General features: G+C 42.6%; 1 protein-coding gene across 1 annotated transcript; it reads right to left on the bottom strand.

The window, feature by feature from the left end:
• Window positions 1–736: 736 nt before the first annotated feature.
• On the bottom strand, window positions 737–19,993 carry LOC122779802 (dapper homolog 1-like). The gene is made up of 3 exons (XM_044042433.1): window positions 19,525–19,993; window positions 6,803–6,935; window positions 737–5,010 (listed from the first exon to the last, which is right to left on the bottom strand). Exons 1-3 carry the CDS (start codon window positions 19,813–19,815, stop codon window positions 3,365–3,367), a joined length of 2,070 nt encoding a protein of 689 aa, XP_043898368.1. The 5' UTR covers window positions 19,816–19,993; the 3' UTR covers window positions 737–3,364.
• Window positions 19,994–21,766: the final 1,773 nt, after the last annotated feature.

Here is a 21,766-nt window from a genome sequence, read left to right as displayed (position 1 = left end):
GAAAGCAGTTTGAGACTTGCTGCTTTCTGTCTATTGAGAAGTTTACAATTAACCAATTAAAAATTTATTTTATCAAGACAATTATTGGTATCGACTTATTTGAAACCCCTTTATCTTGGGAAAAATGTGACCTATATCTCCCAGTCCTAAGTAGTAAGGATGTTTTATTTTCACAATTATAAATAGAAGTAAGAGTAATAAACCATCGTTAGTTGTAGTCGTAAATATTAGTCTTAGTAGATTAAAACCAGGTTCCACCCTGTGAAAGAAGTAAATGAGTCATGAACTCCAGATGACCAGGAACTGTTACTGGTTACACTTAAGAGATCAGTTCTCTTAAACAAGCCAAAGCTCGCGTTCCACTCGAACCCCCCCCCCACTCTCTGTGTACCCGAGTGTGTCTTGAGTGTTTTCTCTACCTGGGTCACAGTGTGTGGTCTGCCTGAGGACATTTACATGGGCCGGCCATTTGTTGACACTTGGCTGGTGACACCTTGTGAACCACTGATGACACGACTGCCTGATGTTACATGTTAAAGAAACACTACATTTTCTTTTTTTGGGGGGGTAAAGGTAAGGTTTTTGTTTTTTTTAATTTTTGAAACACATATTATACAGCAATTTCATACAAATATAAGCAGATAGTGAGTTGGCTTGTGCATGTCAAATGATAATACTGTCAAATACAAAAATGTATTAGTCTGCAAGTGCCCTATTAACATCAACACAGAAGAAATATAATGTGATATTTTATATAAAATCCTTCAAGATTGTTGTAAAGCAAGCCACTGGTTTGCGTCTGCTGCAACGGTACACGACAAATACTCCTTTAGATTGAACGTCAATTCTTCATCCAGCGAGATTTATCTCAACCGCAAATTTGCAGGCACTTTGTACGCTCACTAACAATCCTCTCCTTCACATCTCCTCCCTTTTATCGTCTGAAGTCGCGATCGTACATTTGCATCCGCCCATAAAACATTGAACAGCTGAAGTCTGATGAGAAAAACATGTTGCATTGCAGGCAAAAATCGCAGTTTCAACAATGTGTTTCCAATGAGCATATGATGAAGAGAGAGAAGAGAGCGCATATAAGAACAGGAGGGAGGAAAACAAGCAGCATGGGGTGGACTAAGACACAAAGGATCCTTCTTTGACATCCCAGTGATTATTTTTTAAACATGCAGGGTAAGTTGACAAAGAATTCTCGACAAAGAATTCAAACATGAATCCAACGGTCTTGTAATGCGCTGCCAAGAGAGTTCAACAAAACACACTGCTACATGACTGTATGATTGATTAAAAATGTAAGATTTCAGTAGAACACACTGGGATTTATTCCTTCTCTACAGCACAAAGTACACTTGTCCTGTAGAGAAGTGTATCGTTCTTTCCTCTGCAGACAGGAACAAAAGGTATTAGTAGTGCAGACCTGTCACGTCATGTCCTGCGTGTCATCGGCGCAAAAAAAGACACTTTGTTATTTTAAAGTCCAATACTCAACATTCAGCCTGACAAGGTGCCAGAAAAACAAATATTACTTTATTTAATACCTTATATAGTACTTAAGTAGAGATATCAGTGAGTTTCGTTACTGAGCCTCAGCTGTACCATCACAACCACTGGACCCTGTGAAAAAAAGGCAGCGTTCAAACAGAGTTATAGCTCATTTCAACACACCTGCGTCATATTCACCGCCTTCGAATTTCTTTGCGCTCTGACTTTTTGGATGTCCTGACACAATTTTCCATGTAGAAATTCTGAGTTTTAGAGTTCCACTTGTGAAAGTTTGGAAAGTTTGCAGAATTCAGACTGTGCGTTTTGCAAAATAGAAAACGCAACGCAGTGAATGGTAGAGATATAGACCTCGAAACTGTCTTTGGGTGCGACTGCGGCCACACTCACCAAAACCTCTAAGCTAACATCAGGTGTTCTGCAGCTCTTTGGCAACACCTATTTTAGGCTAAAGATGCTAGCCAGCCTTTTTTCCCCCAAAACAAACACACCTTCCCTTTCATTGGAATGTTGTGATGAAGAAAACTTGGATTGATTTTTTTTTTCTAGAGCTGAGTTCAGAGCTGAGGATCACCGCCCAGGGTTGTTATTGAATGGGGCCAAAACAAGCCTCCCCAGTCTTCACTTTATCCAGCCTCTATCGTCGTTTGCATATATTGCATTTCTGTCTTATGGAAATCATAAACACTTTGAGCCAAGACTGTGTGTGTGTGTTTACCAGGTTAATATAGTTCACTGGGCTGCTGTGAAAGCTCTATCAAAGCTTGAACTGAGTCTGCTTCAACTCTATAAGAATACTGTTGGCGAGTTTTTGTGGCTGCATGGTTAATAACACATGTTCTGTGTGTGTGACAACCTCAGAATTGAGTCTGCTTAACACAACGTTGAAAAACAAAATCAACTAAATTCAAAATAAATAACTAAAATAAGACTATGAAGCAAAACTACGAGGTGAACTCTGTTGTCCATATCCTCACCATGTCAAGACCTTTAGCAAAAATGTTTACTTTCTTAGATTATACCACTCTATTCACATGGTTTGGCAAGGAAACTTCATGGCAGTTGCTTTACCATTGAGGTGAACATCTCCAACTGTCCAATATTCTCTTAGTCCATCTCCACGGCTCTCACATCCTGTCACCCAACTCCCACATAAAGTCTTTGGCAAGGCTTTATAACGCTTTATAACATTCCCTCACTGCCGTCACAGTGTGTCCGTGCTCTGATGTTGACAGCTGTAATAACAAATGGTTTCACTTTGTTATGTTTTCGGCGGCTAATTTTAAACAGTGGAGCGCTCTTAAGCTCTCTGGTGTGACAATCCTCCTTTTATCCTTGGCTAATACTTTGAAACATGTAGTGTAACTGGAGATGTAGGCGACACGTTCGCACTTTATGACACAAGAAGCGCAAAAACCAGACTTAATTTGGTTTTCATATCGATGGGTTGACCACTGAACTTCTAACCGTCGTAGCGCTGTCTGGGATCTTTGGCGCATTTTCACGTCGTGACCTTGGATAGTTCACACTTTGCAACTGCCAATCATGTGCCGACTAGGAACGATTGTCCGTGAGCTGTCAGTCTCGTTAGCAATCTGATTATCTAACCGTGGTGTGTGAATAGACATTTTGGAGTCAATGTGAGCAAATTAGAGCGGGCTAACCTTTTAGCAACTTAACCGATTAAACTTAACTTATCTAAAAGATAAAGCAGTTTGACTACAAATCTTTGATGGCTGATATTGTAATAACAATGTGCTGATATGCCACCATAGCACTGCCATGTCAACATCTTATTTGTTTGTTTCATATTCACAGTTTGTTTCTTCAATTTGGCCATTATTCCACTTTATACAGTGGTCATAACTTTCAGCGATCCGGTGCGGAAGCGTAGGATCTTCTTCTTAAGGGCGTGCGAGGCTTTAATCTTGACAAAAGCTTTGGGCTGAAGAGGAGCTCCAGGCGGAGCAGGAGGTGATGGGAGGGACAGTTGAGGGGGCAGTTGTTGGGGCCAGACCAGACCGCCGCTCTCATCTGAGTCACTGGACGTGGAGCTGGAATCTGGAGAGTCGGCCTCGCTCATGCTCGACTCCGACTCGCCCTGGCCTTGATGATGGTAGTCTACACTGGGCTTACACAGTGGCACTTGATCCCTCTCTAAGTGGTACTCCATATGCTGATGATGGTGGGAGTGGTGATGGTGGTGATTTTGGCTGCGGTGCGGGTAAGCGTACGACGGCTGCGTGGAACGGGATTTCCGCGTGCGCCTTTGGTCCCTTTGGTTTGAAGCTGAGGAGCCTTGAACAGGTGCCTGCATGGGTTGCTGCTCAGCTTCATCTTGGCTCAGCTCGAGGGAGGACTGCCAGCGCCGGTAGCTACCACTCCCCGGCTGTTGTTTCTTGCTCTTGGACTGACTACTGCGGCTTCCCCTCCCTCCGCTTCCACTTCCTCCACCATCTCTCTCGACTGTGTTGTACTTGCGCTCTGGAACCCTTTGCAGACTGTTTTCTGACTGAGAGCGACATGCCTTCTTCCCCGGCTTCCTACTGGCACTACTCCTCTCTTCATTCATACGACACTTCTTTGGACCCCCTCGGCATCTGGAGGGTTGGATCTGAGACGCGGTTGGCTGCTGCTCTTCGTGATTATTGCCTCTTTCTGGCGGAAACGCACTTCTGTTGGGTTTGGGTGCGCCAGATCCCTTGTGGGGGTTGGAGTGTTGGTGGGCATAAGCTCTGGTGGAGGCATGGCAAGGCTGGGCGGGAATATATTCTGCGTTTACCAGCTGTTCATCAGGAGTGGTGGGATGCTGAGGCTTTGACTGAGCTGGGTGGGGATGGTAGTTGTGGAAATGTTGTGGTGAATCATTCTCACTATTGCTGGAGTCTTGCTGGGTTTGTTGCACACCACAGGATGGATAGTCTGGGGAGGCTGAACGGGAGGTGCTAACCCCTGAGGCCTGTCTGGGCTTGTGATAAAACCCTGTCTGATGATGGACACTTTGAATGTGGTGGTACGGGGGTGGAGGATCTTCGTTAAACTCTATCCCCAGATAACGCTCCTGATCTGGGTTGTGGCAAGCCTGTGGAGCAGTCCTGTCTGGACACACGGGTGGAGATGAGCTCAGCTGAGTGGACACCTGCTTTGGTGGTGAATGATGGTCCTCCTTGCGACATAAACTACTCTGTCTCGCCACAGTGACAGCTCGGGTATCGTGAGCCAGGCTGGTGCGGGGCTTGGTGGGGCGTGGCGGTAGAGCTCGGCGTTGGATCAATCCGAACAGATAAGTCTCTACTTTTTGAGTTTGTTGTTGATTCTCTTGACCGAGCTCCACGTCCCTCACCTCCCCAAAGGCATCGGTAACCATAGCTTGTCTCGTTGTGTCCGACTGCCAGGATTCTCTCGTCTCTGTCTCCCCTGTCCCCACAGTGGTGGAGAGGGAACGCAGGTAGTTTGGTTCAGGAGATCGATGTTGGCAACTCACCTGGACCTCTCCTGACAAAAAGAGAAAAGAATGATGATGATCAGTATTACTTTTGTTGTCATCACTAATCTTGTCGCTCAGGGCTGTTAAATATGTATTATTAATTAGGTACAAACCGTTGAACACAAACCCTGTAGCAAACAGTGCTGCATATACATGTTTTATACATGCATTATACAACCTGAGATCACAACCACAACTCAACTACAACTCAATAGTTCAGTGAGTTCAGTACATTTAAAATAATACTGCTGAAATTAAGCAAATACACCAATAAACAAGTGAAGTTTTGTATGAAAAACATACAAAGCTACAGTGTTTACGGGATTCGGAGTGAAATGGTAAAACAGCACAGCTGAAAAGTCACAACCAATCCGTTTGATGAATGCAACTTTAATTTGTGCAGGCTGTACAATATCTATTATAAGCAAAATGCAGTCACACGACAGTAAATCCTTTTCTCTCACTGTCATCAAACACATGTTTAAATCCAGTTGTGGTCTCACTAGACTCCAGTGTAGTTATATGTTTGTGTAACCAGCACAATGAGATTAATGCCTCTGAGGTCACCGGCTTGTCATTTCAAATCCCACTTCAATCTCAGTTGTTTTATTAATTTCAAGTATGGGCTTAGATGTGATGGAAGATGCTTCGCCAAAACTAGGACGTGTAATAGATGTGTGTTTGTTTGCCAGACACTAAACTGCATCATTAATGACCTCAGAGTCTACAGTGCCGTGGAAGAAGCCATGGTCTTAATAATGACTCTGAGTCATGCACTGCACCACAATGCATTCAGAAGGCATTCGGAACAGATGCTTCATTAGCTTATGTTGCAGCTAACATGCTAAAAATAAAAGTAATCTAAAACTAATGCACTACCCCCATAATTACAAAGTGACATCCACATTTTAGAAAACTATGCATCATGAAATGCCAACCACGATGGCACGATTTGAAAAGGAGGACACATATCTGAAACAATATTTTGAAGCCTATTCTTCAGATGCACACAGCGCTGGATCTGAGCTCTGGGCAGTTCCTTTTGACCAGATGGCTTTGCTTTTGCACTTAAGAGTCATTCCTAAATTGCATCCATTCAATTGAATTACTGCAGTTTGACTGCAGCCAAGCTGTAGAAACAGCACAGAAGAATAAGGCGCATGAGCTTCATATTACGTTTACTTATTTTAAAGGTTAGGTTGCAGTATTTTTGTCTGCAAATAATTTGCAATTTCTGTCTTAACTGTTTCATTGTGGTGTCATTAACAAAGAGGACATGGTGGAGGACCCCCTGCTGTCCTTTAACAGTATTAACCTAAATATTGTTGTATCAATTTATGCTTCACTCCATGTTCACGTGCTACATGCTTTTCTTGAGGTTTTAAGTTTCTTCGTTCACTTTTCCTCTCCCCATATTAGGATTAAGGACAGAGAATACAAATACAGAATTATTAGATTCTTAACACAGAAATTCATTAATTTTTAATAGCTTTATCCTCTTTGGGGTCAGCATACGGACACAAACAACCATATAGTCTCACATTCACACCTATAGTTAATTTAGATTGTCCCGTCAACCTCATCCCAAATCTTCATGTGTTTGGACTGAGGGAGGAAACCAGAGCACACAAGGAAAACATGCAACAGACAATCCAGATTCAGCAAAAAAAAAGTCTGGGCTAAACAACAGTCACAAAACAGAAAATGTGAAGGCTTTTATGACGTAAAATGGGTGAATACCGTGTCCACCCTCGCGTTGCATGTGCTCTGCAGTGGGACTTTCAGCGTTGATGGTTTTACCTGAGCTGAATCTCTTGCTCTCCAGATCCGTGGGCGGTTCTGTTGATCTGACCTCAGTGTTCACCTTCAGCTCCGCCACCTGCTGTTCCAAAGATGACCTAACACCCGCGGGAGAAGAAGCCTGGAGACTGCTCTGAAATACACACAGAGAGAGTACAAGTCAACTGTTTGTACTTATAAGGGAATGCACTCTCTCTCTCTCTCTCTCCCTCTCTCTCTCTCTCAAGAGGACATAAGAGACATGTGTTTGTGCTCTGATGTCCCTTCATTTCCGATAATCATTCCACTACTTCACCCTTCAGCACTTCACCACAAATGTCTTTGTGAGCAGCCATTTTCACTTCCAGAGCCTGGTCCTCGTAAGTGATTTTATATCTTATTTTAAGTAAATGTCACTTTCTATACAAAATATTTTCAAAATTTTCATCTGATTCTGATTAGTCGCTGAAGTCCTGAATAACAGCCCTGATAAATGGGGATGTTATACGCCTGTTGTATTTATTATTCACAGCAGAACTGTTAAAGTGAGTGTATTGACGCTTTTCCACTATACAGCTCCAGCACGGCACGACTCGACACTACTATGGTTTTGACACTGTCGTGACTTTGTTTCATACACACAAACTAGTGACTATTGGCTTGTAAAGCAGTGGTTTTTTCAGATGTACTGAATCATTAGAATCAGTTGACTCTACCAGTTTACTCCAGGTACATACAAAAGTACCAGGTACCAGGTGCTAGTCGTGCCATGCTGGAACTTGGTATGTGTCACAATAATCCCTTTAGATTTGTGGTCCATTGATATCAAGCTCATTAATTACCATAACTAAAGGGACAGTTCAGGTATTTTGCATCATTTTATATATAGTTTACCAAAGGTTGTGTTGCTATGCCCACCGCTCACTCTTCTGTACCAAATTCCTCAGAGAAAGTAAGCATTTTAAACTGATGCTATTTTATTGCTGCCTCATTTGGTAAGTTTGTGTTACCTGGGTAACAAACACCAAGGCCACAAAATAGCAAATTTAAACTCACTGAAGGAGGCAGTAGTGGATCAACAACTCCTGGGTGCCATGATGTAAAATCACAGCAAACCGGTGAGACAGAGGAGAGAATGTATTCTTAAAATAGCCTTCCCTAAAGGTGGCTTTGATTGTGTAAGGTATCCCTGTTGTCGATTGAGTTCATTCTGTTTTTCCCAAAGAGTCATGTCTTCTCAGAGTGTGTGTCTGTCTTTCCCTGATGCTTCTGAGCACAGGGAACAACCAGAGCAGAGAGACGGACAGTACACACACGACGCTGACGATGGTTTAAGTACCTGATACAATCACACTTCAGAAACCCTGAACTTTACCACTGATATTACAACATAAATGTCCTGATTATAACCCAACATGTAACGGGACAATATGTGAGGACCCTTAAATGCACTTTTGTTTGAAGTGCACGTACCCACTCCCCGTTGATCTCCCACAGGGAGATGTGGAGTCACAGAGAGCAACAACCTTCACATTCACAGACAGTTATGACCACATGCACTTAGTATCAAAACAGTGGAACAATAACACCCTCGTAGTGAGTGTGCATCACCCAGATGTGAGCTAAAGGATGGGAACAGACTCTGGTATGTAGGACAGTGCTTCCAAACCCTGGACCTCAGGGAACACTGCCCTGTTTTAGATGTCGCCCTGCTCCAACACACCTGACTCAGATGAACAGCTCGTTATCAGGCTTCTGCAGAGCTCGCTGACGAGCTCACCGTTACATTTGAAGCAGGTGTGAGAAGCTGTCTAAAGAGCAGAGAGCAGAGGCTCCACGAGCAAAGAGGACAAGAGAGAAAATCAGCATTACTGACCAGAACTGCTGGTATTCATAACACTGTGTTTAATGCAGGAATTCAAAACAAGTTCACTCCTCCTAAAACAAAAACACTTCGTGTTAACCATGGCACAGAACATTAAAACGGACCCCAGGGACACGGCAGCTGGTCATCTGATTACTATAGAAGTCGCTGTCACATGTTTAACCAAACCCACATGTTTCACATTTAGGACACCTGATTCCAAAAACCTGCCTTTCTGCAGGAATTCTGCCGTGCGCCTCCAGCTACTATTTGTTAGAAAAGGATGCACGGCAGGAAACCCTGGAGTAATACTGCAGCAGATAAAAAAGACCATAAAGTGAAGGTTACATACTCAGTGGGGAAACATCTGTAGTACTTATGTTTTCCATGAATCGACCATGCAGAAAACTAGTGTACAAATCAGGGCCATTTAGATGCCAACAATGTGAATGCTATTAAAAAAAATTGCCTTTAAATGTTTTTCCATAAATAGCTATTACGATATAAGGTCCCAGGGGAGGAAATCCAATTCCACAACAAGATACATCCTATGAAACACAAAGTTATAGGACAAAATTAGGCCTATACAGATCAAGACATGAGAGAAAAACAAGTACATATGTTCCTTTGAATATTTGCTTTAGTGATTTTTTTTTAAAACAAATAAATCAGAATATAGATTCCTTATTTAGTCATGTGCAGCACACTTGTAGCTGCTTCCAACCGAGCACATAATCTCTGCCCAAGTGGGTCATACGAATGTGGACTAACGTTTCGAAATTGGGCTTTTCCCCCTCCCTTACTTACTCACATGTGCCTCTCCACTTGAGAAAATGGATACGAGCTGGAAAGTTTCAGTAAAATAGCAGCGGCTGCTGAGAAGCTGCCCCGAACTTCACATCCAGTCCAATTTTCCACACACCTCTGAAACCAGAGGAGAAGCTGTTTGCCAGAATCAAGATGGAGGACTGTGAGATTATAAGATTATATTGTACATGTTAAGGGGAATTATAGTGTTCTTGCTCTCTCTCGCTATATGTATATATATATATATATATATATATATATATATATATATATATATATATATATATATATATATATATATATATATACAAAAAGTAAAATGTTTTCTGTACTTTCTAGCCAAGTGTGGTGAGATATTCAAACAATGCTTCACGGGATATTAGATGCAGTCATGTTTCAACACTCTCACGAAGACTGTTTCCTATTTTAGAAGAAGTGCAATCGCAGCAAAAGTTGTTTAAAGTCGAACTTGTCAGAGCCTGCACTGAAAAGCCACAAGCCCGCATTGGCTATTTTCTAGATGCAGGTCTCTCACTTCTCTCACTGCCAACTGTTAATTCAATCCATGCAGCAGCAGCAGCAGCAGCAGCTGAGCATTTTCAAACATGCGCTTCATCAAGTCAGGTCTCCACCCACAACACAGTTTAATTGCAACCAATGACCACATAGGCGTTTTTATACAATTAATGATTGGAACGAAAGTGAGCAATTGGAACAGCTTATCTAATCTTGCGATCGTGACCTCAGTATCATTATAGAAATATGGATGAAAAGATCAGAACGAGATAAATCTAGACAGTCATCTGAGGACAAACGTGCAAGATACTGGCTGCACCCCTCCCATAGTCAATGATGGTGAGCGGGTGGAGGAAAAAGTAGAGCCAAACAGTATGTTTTTCTTGGGGGGGAAAAAAATGGAAGCAAGGTGAAATAAAAATGTGCAAACGACAGGAATTCTGCAGAAGAGAGTGGAAATTAAATTACAAGAACTGAAGGTCTACTCCAACCAAGGGTGCAGGTTTGCTTTTGGACGCTGGGGACATGTCCCCACCAATATTGTCCCTCTCTATATTAGAGACAGGGCAATGTGTAGGATTTTACGAGCATCGATGAATGCATCACAGCCGAGCAGAAAAATCGCTGAAGCACACAGGCACATCTTTTTGTCTTTCCCTTTCTCTCGCACTTAACACACATTTTGTCCATGCCTACTTGTGTTCTCTTTTGCAGACATCGTGCCACCAAAAAAGAAAGGCAAATCAGCAGGCGACATTATGGATTTTGTGTTTGTTTTTTAACCACCCACACTGTAAGTGATCGAATTAAGTTAGCTATGTCGTCTTATTTAGAGTGAAAACTCAAAAACTCACCACCTGAAATCCCGTTTTCCTGGGAAAACATTGAGCAATTCATTGTTTTGTCTCCTGAGCATTGGACAGTTTGACTCCAACTCAAGCATCAAGTCCAGATTACTGAAGAAACCCTTGAGTTTGACTCCAGGGGATTTTCATCATTAAGGAGCAAATCCAGGATCATCATCATAAAACATTCGCGGCTCTGGTTAACATCATGTCTTATCATGACCAGATTTCACAGATAAGATTCCAATAATTCTAATGAAACAGTTTGCTTTTTTTCCACCACTCTTCACCACGAGATACAGTATGTGTATGTGTATAAAATTAAGCAGGACTCATATAGGCATGCACTGCATAAAAGGAGCTGTGTGTGGGTTTGAGCAGCTAGACCACACTGACTCAATGGCTGCCTTCTCTCCTCTCTCTCACTCACACACACACATAACGCTCATGCTTTGCATGCACTGACAGTTGCCCATGTGCACACACTCATGCATGCATGTGCGCATGCACACCTTCCAGCACGACTGAAGCCTTGAGTTGTAAAACTAACAGCTGGAGTGTAAGTGGTTCTGCAGGGGTCAAACTTTAAAGACTGCGTCACAGACAATTAACACTGTGTATAGTCTAGTAGACTTTGGCTATAAGTCACTCTCAGGAAGGAAGCCAGTTTATGTATAGAGTCTGCAAAAATATTCGACCTCTCTTCACAAAGTATGATTTCGCATGAATCAATCCGACTCCACTCTCATGCAACAACGAGGAACCTCCGCATGAAACTCACAGCAAGCTGAAAGAATGTGATTACACTGGTATTTCTGACTAACACCTAAAAGTATGACCGCTCAACAGAGCGACCTCTCCACCAACACTCGCTCTCTGTTTTCACAGGAATGTGTCGGACAGCAATGGACTGATTTCGACAAAACATTTTTGTACTCTGATGTTACGTTTAAAGCATTTCAATTTTATCTTTCCTTTTTTGGTCATGCTTATGCACGTCCATTTACGACAACAGTGGAAAACACAAGGGAAGAATGAAAAATAATTGTAGATCACAGAGGTAGGGGACTTGAGTCACGTGGCTTGACTCAAGTCTGACTTAAGTTCAACACTGAAAATCCCAATGCTAGTTAATGTATTGGTGGGTAAAAAGTTGGTTAAGATAAGTAAAACGTGACAAATAGTGTTTTTGTTACAAATTTTAGCAGTTCTTTTGAAGTTCTTGAAGGTTAAGACTTCAGACTTGCTTGAGGCTTAAAGGTTAAGACTTCAGACTTGCTTGAGACCTGTAGATTAAGACTTCAGACTTGCTTGAGACTTGAAGGTTAAAACTTCAGAAGGTTAAGACTTCAGAAGGTTAATACTTCATACTTGTTTGAGACCTGAAGGTTAAGACTTCAGAAGGTAAAGACTTCAGACTTGCTTGAGACCTGAATGTTAAGACTTCAGACTTGCTTGAGACTTGAAGGTTAAGACTTCAGACTGAGAGGTTAAGACTTTAAAGGTTAACAGACTTGCTTGAGACCTGAAGGTTAAGACTTCAGACTTGCTTGAGACTTGAAGGTTAAGACTTCAGAAGGTTAAGACTTCAAACTTGCTTGAGACTTGTAGGTTAAGACTTCAGACTTGCTTGAGACCTGAAGGTTAAGACTTCAGAAGGTTAAGACTTCAGACTTGCTTGAGACCTGAAGGTTAAGACTTCAGACTTGCTTATGTGTGACTTTCTGCCATCTCTGGTAAAAAAAAAAACCATACCTAGTAAAATAGATATGTGTAAATGGATGTAATAATTAGATGCAGTATTAAACTATTTAATATGCAGTAAGTAACTAACAAAATATTTAATTTGTGTCATGCAGTTTCTATTTTAAGATTTAGGAGCCTGATTGCTGTGGTGAAGAAGCTGTTCTGCCCTAGAGTAGCTGCTCCTGTACCTTCTGCCCGAAAACGTGAGGGAGGTGAAGTTGTGGGAGGGATGTTTGATGATACCTAAAGCTCCGTGGGCACAGAGTGGTTTGTAAATATTAAACCAAGAGGACAGTGAGTCAGCAGTTCTCACAAAACTGTTGAATCTGTGTCTTTATCGTGGTTGTTTGTATCCAAAATCCCCCAAAATCTTGGTGCTTTTATCGTTTCAGCAGCATCACATAGGTGATGAAAGAGGTGCACGATGTAGAGATAAAGATCAGGATGGGAAAAGTTCTATAATTTCACTCAAAAGACAGGGTTCCAGCAGCAAGAGACGAAGAGGAGAAGGAAAACAAGGGGCACAGGAAACAGTAAATGGGATTAATGTTTCAAAGGAGTAAAAATAAACAGTAGCAGACTGAGCAGCGACAGAGTTTTTAAACAGACAAATGATTCCTCAGCAACAGAATACTCTATGGGTTTTATTGATGTTTGTGCAGCTGAGAATAAACATTATATCGCAAAAACGTTTTTATGTCAAGCTTTATTACTGAAAGCAAAATGAGTCGTTTCATGGCTGTAGCGAGCGTCTTATTACTGTGCTACTGGTTGTAATTAAAATATCCCAAAATTTCTCTGTTTATAAACAAACGCTGACGAAGACATTTCGCTGCCAGTTGATATTTGTGGTGATTCCCATTAGTGTTATCTGATCGGCTCTGGCTGCAGATGATCCAAACTCTTCGGTTGGTATAGTGAGACGGTAAACACTGAGCTGAAGGCTCAAGAGTCAGCCAACAAGCAAACATTAACAAAATGAAATGATGCTAGAGTTACATTCTAGGGTTTAATCAATATTTGGTTTTCCAGGGCTGGTGCCGATCTTTAACAGTGTAGTCAGTGCAGCCGACAGTCGATATATGAGGCTGGTTTTCCTTTTTTTCTCCATGTGATAAAATATCACAGTTCAAAAATAACAAATGATATGGCCTGTCTCTCCAATCTGCATTTCTATCTCACTTTTGCACTCAACTATTTGAAGTCAGTTAAGGCCCTGGTATGTGCGCTTGACACGACTTCATCAACACTCAACGCCCAGATTTTGGAACCGCACGCAAAGAGTGTGTTGGGTGTTCGTGGACAGTGCATACTGGGGCTCCAGACTAACTTTTTGCATTGGTCCTCCCCCACCCCCGACCACTTACACAAACCGTCGGGCCCCGCATGAGCCGGGTGTGGCTGACTATAGGGTCTCTGCACTTCCCGCGTTACGCCTGGCCCCCAGTGGTGGTGGTGGTCGCGGAGGCGGGCCCGTCCTACGTGACTAAGACCTCAGATCAGACGAGACAACCCGCTGAATTTAAGCATAACTACTAAGCGGAGGAAAAGAAACTAACCAGGATTCCCTCAGTAGTGGCGAGCAAAGAGGGAAGAGCCCAACGCTGAATCCTCGTCCAACTGGCGGGCGTGGGAAATGTGGCGACCAAAATGGTCGCACTCTGGAGCCCTGCATACACAAACTGTAGGTGGAGTATAAGCCCCGCCCACCAAGCAGAAAAAATAGTTTGACAACAGACGAAGTCGTCGCCAAGCATAGTCATCCGAGCCATGACCTGGCAACCCTTGAACCGGCTGACTCCCTGACTCCCCTGCCCGATGGGACTTTCAACTGCGAGTCGCTCCAACCAGACGTGTCCGAGGGAGCTGTAGCGTCGTTGTCTTCATCTTTGGTAGGAATGCGTCCATTTCCCTGTGTCCAGACCCGATGGTGAAGTGAGATACTACAGGAACTTGATGTGTGAGTATACCAGGGTTCGCAATATGCGACGTGCAATAGTGTATATCAAAAATACACATTTTTAAGGTTGACATTTTTACACAATTTATATCCTGCAGCTTATTTAAACTCCATTTGATAGATAAATAAGATGTTGCCAAAGTACCACATTAAGTAAGTAACTAATTAACCCAAGTTCAGGGAAAAACTGTCCAGCCTGCCTGGGTCTGTTTCTGGTCAACCCATCACACTCTTTCCCAGTTTTCTCCGCCCACCTTTTCCTCCGTCCTCTCATCCCGTCATCCTCCTATCTCATTCCTTCCCACATCCCGCCGTCCCTCATCCCTTCCTATTCAGTTTGTGCATACCTCTACCAAATCTCCTCTGAGCTCTGTCTGTGGGGCCCGGAATCGGCTCAGTTGACAACACAGAGACACAAAAACGCTGACCCACAGCATGTCCTCCCAGACCAACCACCGATTAAATATCCACCTCGGTCTCACTCAGTGTATCTGTTTGAGTCAAACGACGTAGCTCACACCACTCGGTTGCGGTGTGGTGTCGTGTAGACTCTGGAGTGAGTGAAGGATCAAATTCTGCGCAGGCTATTTTCTCACATAATAAAAATGCACAACAGCTTTGTTTAAACCAGCAGTGAATAAACTATAACTACTGTTTCAAATATAGTTCCCCCTCTGTTCAACTGTGTGTGGCATGTTCCACATGCACTACTCCGTGGTATTACAAGACCAGAAGACACTCGCTTATAGGACAATCTGGAATAGACACATGTTATAAATGCAGTCTTATATACACACATATACACACACATATATATACGTATATATATACATATACATATATAAATAAATAAGACATCCATGGATGTGCTTGAGGTTTTGGCTGTTTTGCTGCCAAAAGCATTTGAACGGAATCTACTGCAGCACATATAGGGGCTTTAAAGGAATTCAAACTACTAGTGTACGTGTGTGTGTGTGTGTGTGTGTGTGTGTGTGTGTGTGCATGCCTGCTCTCCTGGTATCAGTCTATAACACTGCGCAGGAGCCTGTGTCTCTCAGCTGATTGTTTATCAGAGTCAGATGGAGCCGTTTAAGGGATTGTTTCTTCCTCTGTCTACTGAAATAAGTTGATCCCTCGATTGATTGCCACAGGAAATCGCATCCAGTGTTCTGGGGAGATCGTGGCCGTTTTTGCTCTGCGTTGATTAAAGCCAGACCTTGAACACATAGTAGGACTTAATGTATTTTCCTTGAATTAGGAACACGGATTAAGCTGCGCCGTATTTCTGTTGCTGCAGTTGTTTTTTTAGACTTGCTGACTCTGAGATTTACTTTCGGTTGATCCGTGTTACGAAAGATGTTCTACGTAGTTCACTCTCGCCGTGGATTTGGAGATAAACTGTCCTCGATGAAAAAATGTGTCTGAATAATACGCTGGGAATTCTCCTTAACCCTTGACAATGACATGGATTCAGCCATCGCAGGGGTCTGTAAGTCCTGTTTCAGACTGACTCTGAGTGGGACGTCTCTCCACTTTGCTCTTCATGCCACATATTCATCATAGCAAAAGTAAATGAGAGCCTTTAGTTCAGTGTCGTGCTTGGCAACATGGCTGCTCCAGTCCGCAGGGGACTTGGATGTTGGAAATGCAAACAAACACACACCGCCTGACCAAAATATGAACACGCACCCAGTGTTTGGCACCGCAGAAGTTGGTGGAATCACTGCCTTGCTCAAGGACAAGTCAGTGGCGGCGGCAGCTGTCGAGAGGAGGGGAGAGTGTTTCTGCTTACTTTCCTCGGGGTGTTGTATGAGCTGCTCCGCTGTTTACAGAAGCACCACTCGTCTGTCTTATCACTTCTGCTATCACAACTTCCCCAGTGACCAGTGAGCAGCATGTAACTCCTCTAAAACACTTGTACATATGGTCTACTGTATATGTGTCTACTCTGAATATGCATCTGTGTATGGTCTGAATCGCAAATGAATATCTATAGAAATAGATTTGACACGAAATAAACATAAATGATGACATCATATGAGATCATATGTTATTTATCCAAAAATATGTATTTCTGTCATTTAAATTAAAATTGAAATCTTCCACTGAAAGAAGTATTCATATTAGGAGCCTTTTTTCTGTTGAATGAATGTGGTTTCTCATCACTACAACTACAACATATTCTTTATTTTTAAGTCATTTTGTCTTTTTTTATGTGACTAATTTTGTTACTTTTCAATTGGCCTACACAAACAGACACACACACACACACGCACCACATGTTTTGAGTCAACATTTCAATGGACCCTCTGATTAGTCCCTGGACATGCATGAGGCCACAGTGAAGGTTGTGCTGCTTCTCCAGCTGCTGTCGGCTGTCACATGGCTGTCAGCAGCTCCTGCTGAGGATTAAATACACCTACTCTGCTTCTCTGTCTCTCTGTCTCTCTCTCTCCCTCACACACACAGACACATTCTTTCTGTGCCGGGATCCGTTTCCTCTTTGTAGCTTCACTTACTTCCACACACATATAAACACACGTACTGTACATGCGTAGCAGAGAAGAACCGGCCCTAAATATCAACAATCAACCTGAGTCCGATAAAGCTTTTATGACTGACCGTTTCCTTTCGTCTCCAAAGTGCTGAGTGGTGTGGAAAGCAAATGTATTCAATATCAACAAAGGGACAAATGATCCGGCAGACGATGCACGGTGTTTACCTGTACTCATGGAGACCTCATAAAGGTCAGATATCATCAAAAATGTTCTTAAGAGACTATTATAAGTGATCCAGGAACTGTGCTGTTTTTTTTTATGTAATAATTATGTATAACTATGTAACTGTACTTTTTTTACAAAGAAGAAAATATGTGTCTATATGTCTTTTAACATTTCAACTACATTTCTTTACCAGAGGTCGTTTAGTCTCTTCTGTCATGAAATTAGCATAATATTTTTTCATACTTTGTGTCGCAGCAAATGTAGATATACATTTTCTTCATTGAGCGAAACAAATAAACGTAAAGTAAATAGTAGTTGTAGAGGTCGCGGCCTATTTAGCCTACTGTTGTAGTCATTAGTTATATATCGATATATATCGATTTATATCTGATAATACATTTTAACTCTATAACACCTAAGCCTCAAAATGTCAGCGTTCGGAAACCGTTGGAACGTTTCCGATAGATTACAGTCATGTAAAGAGCGATTGCCCAAAGGTGTCGCAGATGATACGCATCGGATCTGCCGACACCGTCATGGTGCATCCCACAGTGTTACCACTGTATAACCAGAGGTGGGTGACATTTGATGGTGTCATGTTTTTGATTGACGTCGTACTAATTACGCAGTGAGCTGTGAGTTTCAACAAACATCCCCGTTCCCACAACCACAACTTGACACTGCTGTGACTCTGCTGTTTATACGGATTAAACAAACAAGTGTCAACATGTTAATCTCAGTTTTAACCAACTCCACCGCCTGTCTGCTTACTGTCCTCACACCGCCTGTCAAAACTGCTTTTCAAAAACGTCAAACAGAATTGTAAAATGGATGGCGGTGACTCTCCACATCACAGGAACCCATCTGTGGAATCTATGTTCGTATTTACAGAGGACAAACTGTTGTCTGATGGAAGGTGAACTGAATTCACGTTCACGCTTGTCCAAAGCAAACAAAGCCTTGTCAGCTTGATGTTTGTTATTTAACCTGACGTTTATTTCATAAATACGTTGTTGTGCTAAGGAGTGTTCCGCCGTAATCACTTTATTCCATTGGTCACGGGTCCAAGCTCAACTCTTGGCCATTATCTACAAATAACTCGGCTCCAGTTCTTTGTTATTTCATAGTCAGTGTCTGGGTGTTGTCACGGAACTTTATACAAAAACACTAAAACTTTTGGAAGAGATCCACCAATGCTGAGGCATCATACAGCTTTCTGATCTGTTCCCGTTAAGTTCCACTAAGAAGGAAACTCTTCAGTAAAGACAACAAGGACAAGATGAAGGCAGCTATTCATTTAAAAATGTGGACATGTTCTTAGACGGACTGCAAAGGGTTTTTCCTCTTTTTCAAGTCGCAAAAATGTTGATCTCAGTGAATAAACAGATGCAGACAGGAATCATGGCTGTCGCAGAAAAGAAAACGGGGCGGTGGTGATGGTGGTGGTGGGAGGTTAATCTGTGTTTCTGCTGCATCCTTTCCCAGGAAAACAACAGTCTCACCACCACAGCACAGAGCTGACAGACTGCAGACTCACCGTCCTCCTGGATAATACCACATCTGCTTACGTCTTTCAAACACTGATGACTAATATTGTTCCTATGGTCTGTTTCTATCATCTGGTTTTGTTACTTGGGACTGAAATCAAGTATATAGATATCCAATGTGATATAAATTAGTTTTTTTTTTAAAAAACCTGCTGAGAGTGGATCCAGGCTTGTAGGAATCCAGTGTCTCAAATTGCAGATAAGCCTTCAGTATGAACCATATCTTGAAATGACATTAAATGCTAAATGCTTGGCTCATACCCTGAGGCTTGTCTTTCATATCCATCATCATCTGCCATGGACATTAAGTAGTGTAAGTGCTATGGAATTGGTTACTTTATACTTTCTCCTGGAAAATAGAAACAACTGATGATGATATTGACTCTGTAGGACACAAACAGTTGGAAGCAATCTGTGGATGTAACATGGATGTCCAGTTTTCAAAGGGACATGTTTGCATATCATCCTTCAGTTAATGTATAGAAATAAGTGCTGACACTGTCATCGTTCTGCTGACAAAAATAACTTGAACACCTTGTAAACTAAGTGGAGTTTGTTGTCAAACATTGACTCATTCATGTGCAAAGTTTTGGAAAGTGGTTCCATGGCGCACGACGCACAGTAACAGTCACTTAAGTGCCCATTTGCATCAAAAACTTCGAAGTGGGATTATTTTTTTGAACAAACTTTGTCACAAAAGAAGAATCAACAGACAGAACGAGAGATACAACTCACATTCTGGAGCCTGAAGCCATTTTCATCCGATGCGTTGCTGCTCGGTGCGTCCAGTGCGCAGCGGGCCGACCGTAGCGCTCCCCAAGGCGGACGCCCAGAGAGAGGAACGTCCCCGAGGCAGAGAGCGCTCAGCACCCTGCATTCCTGCCTCTGCTTCAGCAGCTCCAGCTCACACAGGCCGGCCAGACTGGCCTCCAACCGCTCCTTATTTCGACTGCGCTCCGCTTTCATCGGCAGAGAGAACGCAGGGAACATGACTCCAAACGAGCCCGGGAGTTCTTGTAACGACATGGAGCCTCCCCGTTATGTTTCGTTTCTCCCCCACTGTCCAGACAAAAGGAGGCTCAGTATGTGTCCACTTAATGCTCGACCCAATCTCCGCAGATTCTCTGGATATCTACAGTGAAACGGCATCAGCTGCAGGCTGCGGCTGCTCAACTCACCGCTGTCGGGCTTGAACCCATCTCACTCTCTCCCCCCCCCTCCTCCTCTTCCCTCCTCCCCACCTTCCCTCCCTCCAGCCTGCGCTCTGCTGCGCTGTCTCACTTGGACAGCTGTTGGAGGAGCCTATGAAAGCACGCAGCCTTTTGTTGGCTCTGCCAGACACCCACAGTCCACTGTACTCTCTGAGGTCACTGTACTCTCATTGTACTCGACATAGTGCAAATGACTAATAAATAATGTCAAACCACACAAACACGAGTCCATAAAAAAATGATCTGTGGTGCAACAGTATGATTTACTGATATCTAACAGTGTGATTAGTGAGTATTCGTATGATGGATGTGCATCACAACTTAGTTTAGAACTTATCAGTGATCAGCCAGGACAGAAACAGAGACAGAAGACTCCCTTCATCATGTGCAGCCGTTTTATAATGAGTGTTTTTTTTTAAAAAAAAGAGATAATTAAATAGAGACTCATTTGATTTGATGCAATTTGAAATAGTCTGTGTGTAGCAACAAGGAGAACAATTGAGAATGTGAAAATATTGGCAAAGACACCATATAGTCAGAGGTGAACTGAAGATTTGATGGCAAAAAAGGTGCAAAAGCAGCACCATTTAAATGCACTGTTTCTGCTCAGTGACAGTGTTAAGACGCACCCTATTTTTGTTTTATATTTGCGTGTGTGTGGCATAGCGAATATTTGATTATTTGATGTTTTTAAGTGTGTATAGTTTTTATTTATTCATGTTCAAAAACAAACATTTCATTAGCAATGATTGCATTTTTATGAGAACTTAAGGTGTAGGTGCAGGTGATGAGGGTAGGGAGGGATGGTGAAGGGGCCCCAATTAGCCTCATTGCCTGGGGCCTTCCAGAGTCTATGGTCACCTCTGTATATAGTGTTAACTTTATAGGAAAGAAGTAACCAGCACTTATGTTATGTTACTTGATCTCTTAAGTGCACACAGTACATACGTAACTACATAATGTACACCAGATTTCTGTGTATAGTTGATATAAATCCTAATGGAAGTATAATGCATAATGTACATACAGTGTTGAGTGCCAATAGTACATGAAGAGCACACAGCACACACAGCAGGTGGTCTTTAAGTACATACAGTAGCTGCATATATATGTACACATGTTCTGTGAACACACCTGAGCTATAACCTTCACAATGACCAGGAAATATGGCTTTAAATGTCAATCATAAATGCTTCTGGGTGTGAACAATAAAATGCAACAGTTTGGGTGATTTCCTCGATAGAAGGCTGAATAGAGTCAAAGCTAAGCCCACCACCTAGTGGCCATGACAGTGAACTGCTCCAATGAGGCATGTTTTACAAGTTTCCTCGAATAGATAGAATAGAAAAGATGGGTGTGTTGGAGCAGGGAAACATAAAAAAACATGCAGGGCACTGGGTCCTGCAAGACCAAGCTTGAGAAACACTGCTCTATAACATCAGATAGGTTTACTTACAAAATTGGGTGTGTAACTCATCTACTACACCTCTAAAACACATCTGCAGTATAGGAACTGTCTACAGTATGGTTTTGCTTGTTCAAAATGTGCCTCTTGTAACTTACGTGAAGATCACACGGCACCAACGGTGAATCTGCCAATCCTAGCAAATGCCAATCGGGGCTGCACGGTGTTGGGCTGTGAGCACAGGACCCACTTGTGGACGTCCGGCCCTCAAACCGCCCTCATCGAGTCTGTTTCTGACAGTTTGAGCAGAAACATGCACAATAACGGCCTGCTGGAGGTCATTTTCTAGGGCTCTGGCAGT

The sequence above is a fragment of the Solea senegalensis genome, linkage group LG13 (genome assembly GCF_019176455.1).
Source record: "Solea senegalensis isolate Sse05_10M linkage group LG13, IFAPA_SoseM_1, whole genome shotgun sequence".
Lineage (NCBI taxonomy): Eukaryota > Metazoa > Chordata > Actinopteri > Pleuronectiformes > Soleidae > Solea > Solea senegalensis.
The sequence above is the reverse complement of the archived record's forward strand: the minus strand, read 5'-3'. Positions and strand labels throughout refer to the sequence as shown.